Genomic DNA, 14,744 nt, shown 5'->3' with positions numbered 1-14,744 from the left:
TTTAAAACAAGAGTAAATAGGCATTTTTTAGGTAAACATGCATATGACGGCTTCAGTACTAAAAAATGCTTCCATTTCCGCTACTTGGCGGTTCTCGTGCCTCCCAAAGTACTTGCGGCCATGTGCGATCTTCTCGTTTTGAATTTTAGACTTTCAATTCTGCTTATCTACTTACTACACCATCATAACTTATCTAGTTTTAAATCTTTCGATCTATTTTACCCCTTAATTTCACAAGGTTGGGCAAAAATTACACTCTTCATTCTTAGCAAAGTAACTATGTCTATACTAATATTATAAAGAGGAAACCTTTGTATTTTTGTATGTTTGTATTGAATAGGCTCAAAAACTACTGGACCGATTTCAAAATTTCTTTTACCATTACTTAGAGGGATTCTTCCGAATCCGTATAGGCTATATTTTATCCCGGAAAATAGATAGGATTTTCCGTGGTAGTGAAAATTGTGGAGTAAGGCGTCGAAAAAACTGCCGTACGTTAACGATTCTCGCGAACGCTGCCTAAATGGCCACCCGTGCGAAGCCGGGGCGGGTCGCTAGTATTTTATAATTTAAAATTCTCGTAGATCTGAACATCGCTAGCATTTCATCTCTCACTTTTTTAATATGAAAATTATTCCTAGTCACGATATAGCAGCCTAATTTGAATTGCAGAATGTCAGAAAAGAAACAGTGAGAGAGATAGCCGAGGAAAAAATGGCTTCACTTGGCTTTTATCTTGACGTTCTATCAGTTTTTCCCATGTACATATTTACCGACACACTGGACCCACAAGGTGAATCGATCGCTAAGCAAATAGCCATTTTGTTCCCGACGCTACAAGTATGGCACATTTGGAGTTATTTTGCCAAATGGCGTAGAAATTTTCACAGCAATGCAAATGTGAGTATTTCTTCAGACATATATTACCAATTCAAAAAAGCTGTATGCACTACACTACTGCCCAAAAATAAGAGTGTAATGTTTTCAGGATTCATGTAATAGGTAGGTGTGATACTTGTGAATTTCTTTACTCTACCATAACTTCTAAATGCGTGAACAGATTTGGATGAATAGGGTACCGGTAAAATCTTCACATAATATGTAATTTTGTTTTATCAAAAATTAAATTTTTTTTGGAAAAATATTACATTTACACCTTTTTGGCAGGGTAGTCGTGTTTTTTTTTTTAAATATTTTTAGATAATTACACATTTTTTCTTTTCAGTTCCTATGCTGTGCAAAATATTGCATCCTCTTTTTGATATTCTGCTATTGGTCAGGATGCATTTTATACCTTACCACCTGTCCTAAAAATTTATGTCGAGAGGTAACAATTATTAATTGATTAACCATTACACGTTAAATTAGTGTTATAAACGTTAAATTAACGTTATTATTTTTTTACGCAACCCAGGATAATGTATATTACCTATGTTAGGCACATACATTTTTAAAATGTATTATAATTTTTAATAGATTTATTTCAGTAGTTATGTCAAACAACTAAGCTGCTAGAAATTAAAAAAAACTTCTGTTTTTACTAACTAAGTAACTGTGAGATATATTTTAATTTAAAACAGTTTTATAATTTTAGAACTCTTGGATGTCCTTACTCATTTTCTGGGAGACGAAAATATTTGTAACAAATGATGCCAAACATGAGAGGCCAATGACCTCCTCAATTTTCTTCGGAGCATCAGTGTTCACAGGTAGTGGAGCGTCTGAGATTTCACCAGGATCTGAGGATTTGATGCTGGTATAATATGTTTTATTGAAAACTAGGGGATGCCCACGGCTTCGCCCGCGTGGATTTCGATTTTTGAACTCTTTGATTTTCCGGGATAAAAAGTAGCCTACGTCCTTTCCCGGGATGTATCCCAAGTCTGTACCAAATTCCATTATAATTGGTTCAGCGGTTGGGCCGTGAAATCGTAGCAGACAGACAGACGCACTTTCGCATTTATAATATTATTATTAATAATTAATTATTATTATTATATTATTATTGAAAATTGAAAATGTTTCATTAAAACTTAAAGCTAGCCCTATCTAACGTAGATACACTTTCATTGTTCCAGATCGTATTACTTTTAAAATTGGGAGCTTATTTGTCATTCTTCTATATCGCTAAAATTTGTTCAATATACGTTTTATCAACGCAACGAAAGTTTAAGTTTAAGGTTGGGGGATAAAAAAATATCTACGTAGATAGTTTGGGGCAGATATCCTTATTGTAAATATGGAAGTGTTTGTTTGCTGGTTTATTGATTTGTTGTTTGTTGGTTTGTCCTTCAATCAAGCTGCAACGGAGCAATGGATTGACATGATTTTTTTGCATGAGAACAGTTAAATACCTGGAGAGTGACATAAACGCAGTTGCGCAGTTTAATAAGTGGAAAGTCGATTTCCTAATTTAGTGAATTTTAAATACGAGTTTTATTTGAATAGAGTTTATTTAACACATAATTTATTCCATAACCTACTTTGCTGCAGGAATCTATGAGGGAACTCTTTTACTTCCTCTCAGTGAATCATGTCAGTGTAAAAATCAAGGCACGGGTGAAAAAGTTCTTTTGCGTTCAATGGTAAGCACACTTTACTGCCTGACTTCACTGGAATATTTTAAATAGGTCAGTCTGATATAAATCAGATTAGGTTTTATAAAAGTGCTTGCAGTCTTAAGAAATACTGCATAAATTGGAACATTGAATACCGACTGAATAAAATATTATTTAGGGGAGAGTGTGCATGAAAGAGCCAGGTTTTGAAAGAGCCGATGTGATTTTCCATTACTTATCGATATTCTACCAAAGTTTAATTTTACTCCTTAAATGGCAACACTGGATAGCTGTTACCCACAAACATTTGACAGTTCTACGACAGCAAATGGCCTCACAGGACTGTTACGAAAATTCGGAAGCCAAAAAGTAAGTTTCTTTGTGTTTCTTTCATCTTTTTTTTCAAAAAGGGTATTGCATAAGTTGACAAAACTGATATACAGTATTGGCGTCTATATATTTGCCCTTGTTTTGCATAAATAATATCAGATCAGCGTTCTGGTATAGTGCCTTTTTTTTGAAATTATATTTTTAAAAGCGTCGTGTTTTGAAAGAGCCAGTTATTTATGCTTTGAAAGAGCCGCCTCTTTCATGACACGAAAACTGGCTCATTCAATACATCGTTTAGTTTTAATTAACCCCCGACGAAAAAAGAGGGGTGTTATAAGTTTGACGTGTGTGTCTGTGTGTCTGTCTCTGTGTGTGTGTGTGTGTGTCTATGGCCACGTAGATCCTAAACCAATGGACTAATTCTGATGGTTCTTTTTTTGTTTGATAACTGATGTGATAGAGATTGTTCTTAGCTATAATTTATTTATTTATTTATTTAATCTTTATTGCACAAAATACAAAAAAAAACAAAAGGCGGACTTAATGCCTAATGGCATTCTCTACCAGTCATATTTATAGAGGTCGGGGGTGTCCAAAATTTTTAATTTTAGTTATTTCATTATTATATGATATATGTTTCAGAATAAAAAGATATGTCTTCGCAAGCGTCAACAGCTAAAAAACGGGTAAGGCCCACAACTGCTGCAATAGAAGAGGCTGTAAAAGAAGTGCTTGCTGGAAATCAGTCCATAAATAGAACAGCGTGATCGTGTGGCCTCAAAGGGGTGATTAATTTCTTTTTTTTTTTCTTTTTTTTTTTAAAAAAAAAAAAGAATATTAGCCATTTTTAGTCATGACTAACATTCCCCTTTCCCCTCCAACTAAGCGTTAAGCTTGTGCTAGGAGTGGGTACGACAATAGTGCAACGGGTGGGGTTTGAACCGGCGACCTTTCGGAATTCAGTCCGCTCCTATAACCGTTGAGCTATTGAGGCTTATTATCTTCTGCCAAAAATGTTTTTAATTTTAAATTGTTTTTATATTGTTTTTATTTTATAAGTTATAGAGTAAGAATACGAAAAAGGGCTCTATTTTATGTTTTTAGACAAATTTTTATTAATTATTTAATTTTTGACTAAGACAAAGTTCAAAAGTTTTAATTGTTGATTAAGACAATGTTTAATTATTACTGAGACTGTTAAAAAATTGTGATTTTCACAGAAATACTAAAGTAAGCTTAATAATAATCTGATTTTAAATACTTAACATAATTTTAATTGATAAAAAACCGTTTAGTACCTCAAAAGTAGGTATCGGCTCTTTCATAACACATGGTGGCTCTTTCATTGACCTGCTGCTATGAAAGAGCCGATTTCCTTTTTTTTTTAAACTATTTATATAAGAGATTATCAGCGTTGTTATCCTCTTTATTTTTATTTTATAACATTGCCAATTAAAGTGATTATAAGAAAACCTAGTTTCATTTGAAAATAATATAGTAAAAGTGTGTTTTTTTTTACACTATTCAAAACTGGCTCTTTCATCCACACTCTCCCCTACCTACTTTAATCCAAGTCTTCTATAGATCAATTATTCTACAATAATAAAGTAATAAATTAGGTATCTTTGTGATCAGACGTGACTACATACAAAGATAGAGTAAATTATTTGTCTATGATTATTCTAAGTTCCAACTTCTAGGTATTACAACAATGCAGTTTCAAGTGAAGAAATATTCAAAGACATGTCGAGTAATATCCAACAAGAAATCTTGTCATTGGAGATGATAGAAACTTTACTATACTGCCCACTCTTCCAGGTGTAATATACTCCTAAGCTTTTATGTACAGTTAGTAGTTACCATAGTAAAAATGCTGTTTTCACTCTGCAGAAATCCATTGAAAAGTGGGAAAATGTCTCGCAATTACAAATACTTCTGATATGAACGCTCCAAACAAGTTTATAACATTTTAGTGATCATATAATCAGAAATGAAGGAAAGGAGAACCAGAATAACCGACATATCTCAACGGGTTGCGAAGCTGAAGTGACAATCTGCAGGGCACTTAATTTGAAAAACCAGTATATGTTGAGGTCCCAAGATGTTAGACTGGCACCGAAAAATGCAACGTTAGAACTTAGAAGTCACACCACATTACACGAATAAGGGTCCCACTGGATTTAGGCGGCGCAAATATCATACAGGTCCATGGGCGTGTGAAAGTCCCTAAAAGATACCTATTTTCAACTGTGGATGTTTATTCGTTGTTGATGATGATGGTGGTAGTTTTAATACGGCTTTTAATATTCAGGATTGCAGTCGAGACTTCTTGCAAACTCTAGCCTCAAACTCTAGAACTATAGTGTTACCGGACAATGAGGTCGTACAACACGCAGCTGACATCGGCCGTGACATGTATATTTTGAAAAAGGTATTGCTTTTTAACTAGTAACAAAAATTAGTCACTGAAATGGACATTTAAGTACACTGGAAAAGGTGTGAAAGACAAAATGACAGTTATTTTTTTGTGGTGATTCGAAGCGCCTCACTGAAAGTACTTACCGGGAATTAAAATTGACACTTTGTATCAAATGGTTGACTGACGTCTCATCACTAACATTTAGTACCAAGTACGTTCACATGACGCTCACTACTGTGTTAGCGCCAAAATGGCGAAAATCAAGTTGCTTCAAAAACAACTCGGTCATCACAAGTCCAGCTTACTTGCATTATTATACGCGGAACACATTGGCCCCACGTGTTCGGCCAAGATTGGAATTGGCTGGAATCAAGTTTCTATTATTTCAGGGATATTGTAATAAGTTGAATAATCTTGGGAAGGTTGAATCGTCTCTTGGACCTGGCAGCAACGTAGGTCTTGTTGAAATGTTGTACGGACTCCCCAAGGTAAGGAGGTTAAAACTTTCTGCTTTGTATCAAAGTTAAGTGATACATACCTACTATTAATATTTTAATAATATTATTGCGCTAACTTGGAGAAGAGTTGCCAGGGGCAGAGGACACTAACAGATGTTAGAGGATTTTGATAAGAGGCATACCGAACTTGAAGATTTCGCGACTTCGTCTGCGTGGATATATTTTGTAAAAACCCGCGGAAACGATGAATTTTTACGGGATTAAAAGTAGCCTATGTGTTAATCCAAGGTATCTTCCTCCATTCCAAACAGTCGAATCCGTTAACTGGTTTTTGCTTGAAAAATTAATAGCGTATAAGCACTTACTTTTATGCTAAACGAATTTAGACAAAACGAACGTTTCTACGAAAACCATTAAAAGACTAATGAAATTTAACGCAAAAAAACAGCATAATTACCTAACTAGTAAACTTTGGGATATAAATGTACATCTACTACTGACTAATCAGTTTATCCTTGTAGGTATTTACAGTGGTGACTACAACGAACTGCATTTTACTTCATATAGAATACACCGTTCTGGTGCAGTGCTGGAGCTCATTCCCCGACATTTCTGATTCTTTACAACAGGTAGATACGATAGTCTAGTAGTAGTTGTAATAAGTTTAATAAAGTAAGTGACAAGGCAGTTGGAAGCATAATAATGTGGAAGAAATATACTCATACTCATATTTAAACGACTAGTCGTTTAGTATACCCACAGGCCCTATAGGCCCTATCCCAAATTTGTTTCAATGCGCCATCTTACCTGATCACTAAATTGCTTAGCAGTATACCTTTCCCATTATTAAGGCTGTTTTACGTCAAAGCAACAACATACAGCCTTGCTATATATGGAAACATTACTTTTTGTAGTCCTAAGCAGTATGCGCAGTTCAATTTATGCCGAGACGAGACATCTTGCTGTAAAATTGGAATATTATGGTATCGAGATTCTACCAACTATTCGTGCTGTATTACCAATTTTTGTACCATGTGCAATGCGCATGGCATATATCGCATGTTGGTCTAGGGTAAGTAAAGCTTTAGGGCAGTAAGCTCAGGAATATATCAAGGTAGTAACTAATAAGCCGAAGAAAAGTCTTCAACTAGACAAGAACTCAGCCAAAGATTCATAAATTGCCAAACAAACTCAGCTTGAAATTGAATTCGTGAACTCCCGCTTAGAGACAACAGATTATTGCGCTATACCTAAACAAGTGTTAATTAAAAATTTATAACACCCCCGACAAGTGAAGGTTACAGTAACTAGAAAAGAGCTGATAACTTTCAAACGGCTGAACCGATTTTCTTGGGTTACAGCTAAGAACAATCTCGATCAAGCCACCTTTCAAACAAAAAAAAATTAAAATCGGTTCATTAGTTTAGGAGCTACGGTGCCACCGACAGATACACAGATACACACGTTAAACTTATAACACCCCTATTTTTGAGTCGGGGGTTATAAACGCCAAAAGTGGTTTAATGTTTCTTGAGTAGGTATATAATTTCGCATTCTGTTGATTAGGTAATAAAAGATCCTGAAATTCTTCAACAAGCATCACGCTACGAAGAGGGCAAGCCTCTTATGGGAAAGATTGATGCAAAGACGAATAAAATAGCGGTAAATAATCTAAAAACATAGGTACTCAAATAGTTAAATACCTTAAAACGGATATACATACCTACTTGATTACATTTTTATTTTAGAAAGAAATTAAAGAGAGCTTTGTAGTAATAAGCGGAAGTAAAGAAAGGATGCAATACAAAGAAGTGTTTGATAAATTAGGAATTATGAGGTGATATATTTTACGTCTTATAAAATCGAATTAGTATTATTATTTATTTTATTACTAACTGATGCCCGCGACTTCGTCCACGTGGATTCAGGTTTTAAAAAATCTCGGAACTCTTAGATTATTCGGGATAAAAAATAGCCTTCGTCACTCCCCAGGTATTTAACTGTACCTATATGTAAAAAATCATGTCGATCCGTTGCTGTGGTTGTGATGTGATTGAAAGAAAAACCAAAAAACCAACAAATAAACACTCTTTCGTATTTATAATATGGGTAGGTACTTACTGATTGCTACTTAGCTAATCCATTGTTTACTATAGGTATTTGCGATACATTTTCCTGCCTGGATGCGTTACTCCACATGGGTTCTTTTTGAAACTATGGTGTTCAATAAGATTCATATTGGCAATTTATTACGTTATCATCATACCCTATAACATCGCTGTAAGTAAAAACATATTTCCAAAAATTTCTTTCGTAAAACTATCAATGATTGTTGTCACCACATAGCGAACAATCTAGATAAGTACCTGTAGTAAAAATCTGCTATTTCGCATTCAATTTTTCACCCCAAAGTTCTTTAGACTATCGCGGTCAATTAAAATTATTTTCGTGGTATGTAGCGTAGAATTAAGCATTTAAGTACCTAGTTAATAAAGGCGTAACTTCGATTTTTTAGACTAAACAAAGCAAACTGGACAGTAGCTACTCCTGGACGGACATAGTATTGTATGTTGATATTATATTAATGGCCTATGTGGCATACTATGACGAGAGATCGCTTTTGGTGACACATCCCTTACTTACAATGACGCGCTATTTGAAGCACGCTTTCTTTTTGGACATTCTAAGCGTTTTTCCTTTTGAAGAACTGGTAACTTCAAATGTGTTTTATTTTCATACAAGTAAAGACAGAAAGACTGGCTCATTTTATGTGCAAAGGGTCAGCCTGGCTGTCCAACGCAGAAATGCAGCCTGTATTCTTGGCACCATTCCACGCGAGCATGATTTGTAAAGTAATAAGATAAGGCTAGCTTTAGTTTTTAATATTTTCAAAAAAAAAAGAGTAAAGTGAATTACTTTTATTGTTTATCATGACTGTAAAAATACTAGTAATGAATTATTTCTTTCAGTTCAGAGTCGTAAATGACCACGCCGTCTCAACGGATCTATACAGGATAAATCGTATTTTACTAGTAAGTAAAATTTAACTTTAGATGGTCGAATTTCGTAGAATTTAAAGGAAAAATAAAGGGAAACTCAAATAGCACTAGTGTCTAAGTGCAATAAATATTCCGAAGTAAAGCGAAGTTCATATTTTGTTTGTAATTTGAAATAATAAATTAACTAATCAAACTTAATAAAGTAATTCTAGAATTTAATATCTGCATCTGTAATTTGTCAAATTATCATACAAATATCGAGTTTAAAAGGTGTACGTTTCAAGTAAAAAAAATATAATATGTGTTTCTATTCTCCTACTGTCATAATTTGTGGTGAAAAATAGTCATAAAGTTTTTTTTTTCTCTTTCTCGTCTGGCTTTACAAAGATTAGGCAATGTCAAGTTTGTAGTTATTTGTAACAAGTTAGTTAAACTATACAAGTATGGACCCCGTCTGTGCCGGCGCTCGCCGACACACGCACGGCACTCCCTTAGAGCGCTTTCCAGTCGGGTTAAACAAAAAAAAAACACTCTCAAAAAGGCAGAGCACGCCCACCAGCTAACACCAACACAGACGAAGTCCAGTCATAAAGTTATATTTATTAATTAAATTCATACTTATATTATCTGTACGTTGTTTTAGGTATTCAGAATAACAGGTGCGTTCTCGTATTGGGAGAACGATATAATGCAAGTAAATCAAGCAGTTGTCCTGCTAAAGTTTCTCCCGATTGCTATGACGTTGGTAAACTTTGCGACCGCTTTCATCTTTATGAACTCCTGCAAGCCACAGATACTGCGCGATTCCAGCTATGTTATGGTTAATTGTAGGAGCGTTATGGTGTTTAATACTGCTGAAACAGAACTGAAGAGTAAGTGTTATTAAACTTTAAGGAATTAAGTCTTTTCTTGAAGTTAAGTTTTAAGTTATCTTATTATATTCTTTTAAAATTTATAACTTAGGTATTTTTTCATGTCCTTAGGTTAGCTATTATATTATATTTTATATTTTACTGTACAACTTATGTTTATGTTAATGCACGCTGTGACTGCCCGTAAGTGGAGTTGCATAAGAGCCATAGAATATACGGAACAACATGTATAATTTAAATGTGTAACTTTGTGGGCGGTTCTATAGTATATTATTTCTTCTACAGTTATATTATTTCATAGTGTAACACAACAACGTCACCAGCTGGCGCTAATAATAGGTTGGGGAAATATAGATCGCACCACTCCCTGTAACTTGCCAAGTTGAAACTAGATGGCGCTGACTATAGGTTGGCAAAAAAGTAAATGACGCTAGGGAGATTTTCCAACCCTACCATAAGACCCAGCCATAGCCAATGTTTATCAATCGAAAATCAAAAATCGATTCAATCAATAGATTCACTAGTACGGATCACTCGACACACGAGGTCACCTTGTAGCCGCGCTTCCGACTTTCGCTTCCACTGCGTGGGACGAATTGTATGGGACACGACTCTCTTAACCCCGTGTAAAAGTCGCGCTTCCGACGTCCGCTTCCACTTCGTGGGACGTTCGTAAGGTGAGATGGCCTTGCCATCCGTCATACGGTTTTATGACTGTCGGAAATTTGAAGCCTTGCTCTTAAAAACAAAAATCTCGCACGAAAAGAAATAAATTAGTTAAGATTCTGAGTAATTGTAGGAAAGGAAGTATAAAAAACAAAAGGGCAAAATAAATTGCTCTAAAGCTAAATTGCGTTAGGGTCGGTCATAAATTAGATAAAAGTCGTAAATTTTAACTTAGAAATCTCTACAAGTGTACAAAATTGTAATCACGTGTTATGCGAGTGGTCTAGGCAAGGCAAGGGCGTGAGAAAGTAAAAGGTACGGCCCATTAAGGGAAGTTTGAAATACATTTTATTTTCAGCCAATTAGCCATCAGCCAGAGAAATTCTGTGCGCAAGAGTGAACCAATCAGAAACCGAAATTTCGCTGGTTTTTTTTTTGCATTTCAGATCATGGGCGTGGACAAAGACATCCGTGTGGACGTTTTAAGTCTACACTGGGGGACCGAGAGGAACATTCGATTGAGGTCTGGCTCAACGTGCAGTAGAGCCTAACAGTGAATATTAAGTGTATATTGCAATTGTATAGTTAATAATAGAAAAATTATAAATAGAATAAAATAGTGTGTATCCGGGCCAGCAGAAGCTGATATAGGGTGATGTACTAATTTACATTATATTTTAAACTAGATTATTTGAAAATCAGTTCCAAAAAAATCTTGAGTATAGAATTACCTCACAAACTAAACTAGAGATGGTATTTGAGATATTAGGAGGTGTTACAATATTGTGTATAGCTATTAGATTTTGAATCCGAAATTAGAGAAATGGGACATTTCTCTTTGTGGAACTAAGATTCAAATATATCTAGAACAAATAATGAATATATTATAATTTATACATAATGTGTGTCCTTAGACTTTTCTTTGTCATGTGTAGGGTTAGATTCATAGAATAATTAAAATTTATGGCATGTGTGTACCTATTTAGGACATAAGGTTATACATAATATCCAAAGCCGAAAGGGTTTTTCGTTCTGAATATTTGCTTTTCCCTTTCAATAACTAGTATGGCTTAGGAAGCAAGTATTCGGCCGGGAATTAATTAATATAATAAAGTTACTTAATTTCCAGTCTAAATAATAAATTCAGTTTCTCTTCTTTCTTTTTCTAAATACTCAACTGTATGAGTAAATAAACACTTATTTACCAGAAATAAATGCACTTGGGTATAACTGTCATCTTTTATTTGCTATATTTAGATACATTTCCTAGACATTTAATAATGGAGATTCAATTTGTTTGGAGGCTAGACTACCATATTATAATATTAACAAAGCCATTGATACAAAGAAACCATGTATCGAACTAACTTGAACTCCAATATTAAGATTTTCTCATATGACCTACATACCAATCACAATTCCTTTACTATTAAGTAAAATTTAGCCTAGTTTTTTTTTCAGCAATTCATCTAATTATAATACTAGCTCTTATTCAGCATTAAATAGGGATTATAATTGAATTAGCAGTCTAATGTAGTCCGATGGAATGACTTTTGTCGTTACGATTATTGATTTGGTAGAAAAATCACTCAATAGCTAAAATAAGGTGGTGTGCTATAAACTACTAGCTACCACGGTATAAACATCGTCTTCATCAACATGAACAGCTTTCACCGGCTCACTACTGAGCGCGGACTTCATAGAGAACTCTCGATCAAGTTTTCCTTCATCATATGGTATTTTATACCATTATGTGAAATTCTCACGATGGTTTTTCCGTATACTTTTACTATCACAAAACGATCAGTACCTAATTTACCAAGAATGCTCTCCACTACTAAAGATAATAGAGTCGGCTGAGTTCGAATCTCAGGCTAAAGACAAAGGGACCTTTTACTTTCGAGTAACAGCTAAATTTCATCTACCTACTAAAAATACCCTGAACGAGACAATGGAATACACGCTGCCTCCGGAGGACAGATGGCGAGGCAGGTAGGTACCTTTTTTTTATTGTGTACCGATCTTTCCCAAACAGCATTTTAGGTAACATTATCTGTTAAAACCGACGCCAGTTGAATTTGTGAATCACCGAGTTTTGATAAGATAAAAATACTAGTTTTGCTGTACTTTGTAATTTCTTTGCTTGATATTATATTATGGTACATGGTTGATTGGTGACGTACCAGCAGCGAGATTCCGGCACAAAGCAAACACGTCATGTCTTTATACAGCTGGACTCTCCGAACTAATAAATTGGCCAATTTATTGACAATCAATCAAACAAATATATAAATATACAAAAATACCATGGTTTTGGGGCGAGCCCAGAGCTCATTGAAAAGAACCTAGGTTTCCGTACCTAGGCAAATTGAAAACGCTTCGCAGCGAAATAGGAGAGTCCAAGTGCTGTGCCCCGATAACAATGCTAAAAGACTGAGATTTCAGTGTAGGGCTCCCCCCGTGCTTGAGGAATGCCGGTTGGTCTCAAACCGATGGCCTAAATAAGGCAAATACACGTATCAACTGATTTTCCACACTAACAGGACGTTCTAAATTAGCAAATCTCTCCACTCATTATATCTATTTTGAGGAGTTGAAATTTTACATTAATTTTTTATAATTCAATCCGTGTAAACCTGTTAGCTGGTCGAGAAGTCTACGTGTTCACCCAACGTACTGTACCAATTAATTACTTGTAAATAACTCATGACTTAAATACCTAGGTGTTTCTATAATTCAGCTGAGTTTATTTCTTATTTTATCTCTTCATAATGCCTAATCTTAACCACTAGTATAGACGATCACACCGTACCATCACAAAGGGACACGACTCTCGTCGTCTAGTGGTGCTTCCGACCTTTGCTTCCACTGCGTGGGACCTAGGTTAGGAACTCTACTCCGTTAAACCTAGAATAAATTCATTGTCTTCACGCAACGTTGCTGTTTGAATTGCTTCGGCTGAATCCCGACCCGTCGACAACGTGGAACTTTTCCCCCGCTTCTTACAATAGTAAATAAATAAATAAAGTTTCTATTAACAACAAGAGAAAATAAAATGAAGATTATGATGTACTTTGAGTCGATTTAGTGGCTAGATATCTAATTTAAATATTTTTTTCAAGCAGAATTTGTTAAGCTTAGCTGTCGGCAGCGGAGACTCTGTTTCTAGGGATCCGTACCTCAAAAGAAAAACGGAACCCTTATAAGATCACTTTGTTTTTTCATTGCTATCAATTTATACTTTGTATTTTCATCTTAGTATAATAGTGTCTGCTTCGGCTTACGATTCTATTTTTTATCATTACTTCTGCATATAACAGAAAATATTAGCAATTCAATAGCTCGATTTTATCGTTATATACATTGATAGTACAAGTACCTATTATATTACTAGAGATCAGGGGTAAATTAATGGTTATAATGTTAAAAATACATCATGTCCATTTTTCAGCTGCTGTGTCACAATACTTTCATATTTTTTATTGGGTGTTTCAAATATTTATGGGTAAGGAATTTTATCAACTTTTTTTTATTGACTTTGAGCTTTTCTTTTTCAATTTTTTCATTGTTCTTTATGAGACTAGAAGTTAAAAGTTAACTCTTTTTACATTATTGCTTGTTCTTGAAGGTTGTGGATGCACTCCAGTAATTGTATCAAACTCAACAGACGTATGGTTGGCGACTGCATTACAAATAACTGGGATACTTTATTTTGCCTTTATGTTCGGATATATTTCCTCTACGCGTTCTGCGTCTTCACACGCATTATTAAGTCACAATGTAAGAATTTGAAGCACGAATTTTAATTGTTTTATATGTATATAAATTGTACAGGTATGCTGAGTATCTGCACAATTTATATTGTTATATGTAGGTATGTAGTTATGTTTATGTTGTATATAGAGATCTGTTAAAATACACAGGATGTAATTAGATATATTCCATGAACCTGACTATTTTTACCCGCACATGTTTCACATTTTCGATTTTGTTCTAAACTTTATTGAAACGAAATTTTTTGTTTCGTTCGGTCCATTGTTTTTGCTCCATGTATGCAAATCAAACCGAAAGTAGGTAGCTTAGAAGTATATTAACATATTATTTATATTTATTTCAAATTTATGTTACAATAATTTAGTACCTACCTTTTTCTCTCTCGTCTGGCTTTACAAAGATTAGCCAATGTCAAGATTGTAGTTATTTGTAACAAGTTAAACTATACAAATATGGACCCCGTCTGTGCCGGCGCTCGCCGACATACGCACGGCACCCCCTTATAGCGCTTTCCAGTCAGTTTTAACAAAAAAAAACACTCCAAAAAGGCAGGGCACGCCCGCCAGCTAACACCAACACAGACGAAGTCCTAGTACCTACCTACTTATTACCTACTTACGTTTATTTTTCACAGAACATAATTAGATTTGACTTTAACTCGGAGCCTC

General features: G+C 34.8%; 1 protein-coding gene across 1 annotated transcript in view; it reads left to right on the top strand.

Moving 5' to 3' along the window:
- LOC123871756 overlaps window positions 1-14,744 on the top strand; it is a 47,309-nt gene that overhangs the window by 8,359 nt on the left and 24,206 nt on the right. Inside the window, exons 15-31 of the mRNA XM_045915704.1 lie at window positions 673-900; window positions 1,226-1,327; window positions 1,595-1,756; window positions 2,079-2,180; window positions 2,494-2,585; window positions 4,589-4,706; window positions 5,200-5,319; window positions 5,697-5,795; window positions 6,287-6,394; window positions 7,332-7,427; window positions 7,514-7,602; window positions 7,922-8,045; window positions 8,281-8,475; window positions 8,735-8,797; window positions 9,408-9,636; window positions 13,754-13,807; window positions 13,931-14,082. Of these exons, the coding sequence (XP_045771660.1) occupies window positions 673-900; window positions 1,226-1,327; window positions 1,595-1,756; window positions 2,079-2,180; window positions 2,494-2,585; window positions 4,589-4,706; window positions 5,200-5,319; window positions 5,697-5,795; window positions 6,287-6,394; window positions 7,332-7,427; window positions 7,514-7,602; window positions 7,922-8,045; window positions 8,281-8,475; window positions 8,735-8,797; window positions 9,408-9,636; window positions 13,754-13,807; window positions 13,931-14,082 (2,133 nt within the window). The remainder of the gene's footprint in view (window positions 1-672; window positions 901-1,225; window positions 1,328-1,594; window positions 1,757-2,078; window positions 2,181-2,493; window positions 2,586-4,588; window positions 4,707-5,199; window positions 5,320-5,696; window positions 5,796-6,286; window positions 6,395-7,331; window positions 7,428-7,513; window positions 7,603-7,921; window positions 8,046-8,280; window positions 8,476-8,734; window positions 8,798-9,407; window positions 9,637-13,753; window positions 13,808-13,930; window positions 14,083-14,744) is intronic.

Source organism: Maniola jurtina, chromosome 14, assembly GCF_905333055.1.
Source record: "Maniola jurtina chromosome 14, ilManJurt1.1, whole genome shotgun sequence".
Taxonomy (NCBI): Eukaryota; Metazoa; Arthropoda; class Insecta; order Lepidoptera; family Nymphalidae; genus Maniola; species Maniola jurtina.
This window is presented reverse-complemented; position numbering and strand designations above follow the sequence as displayed.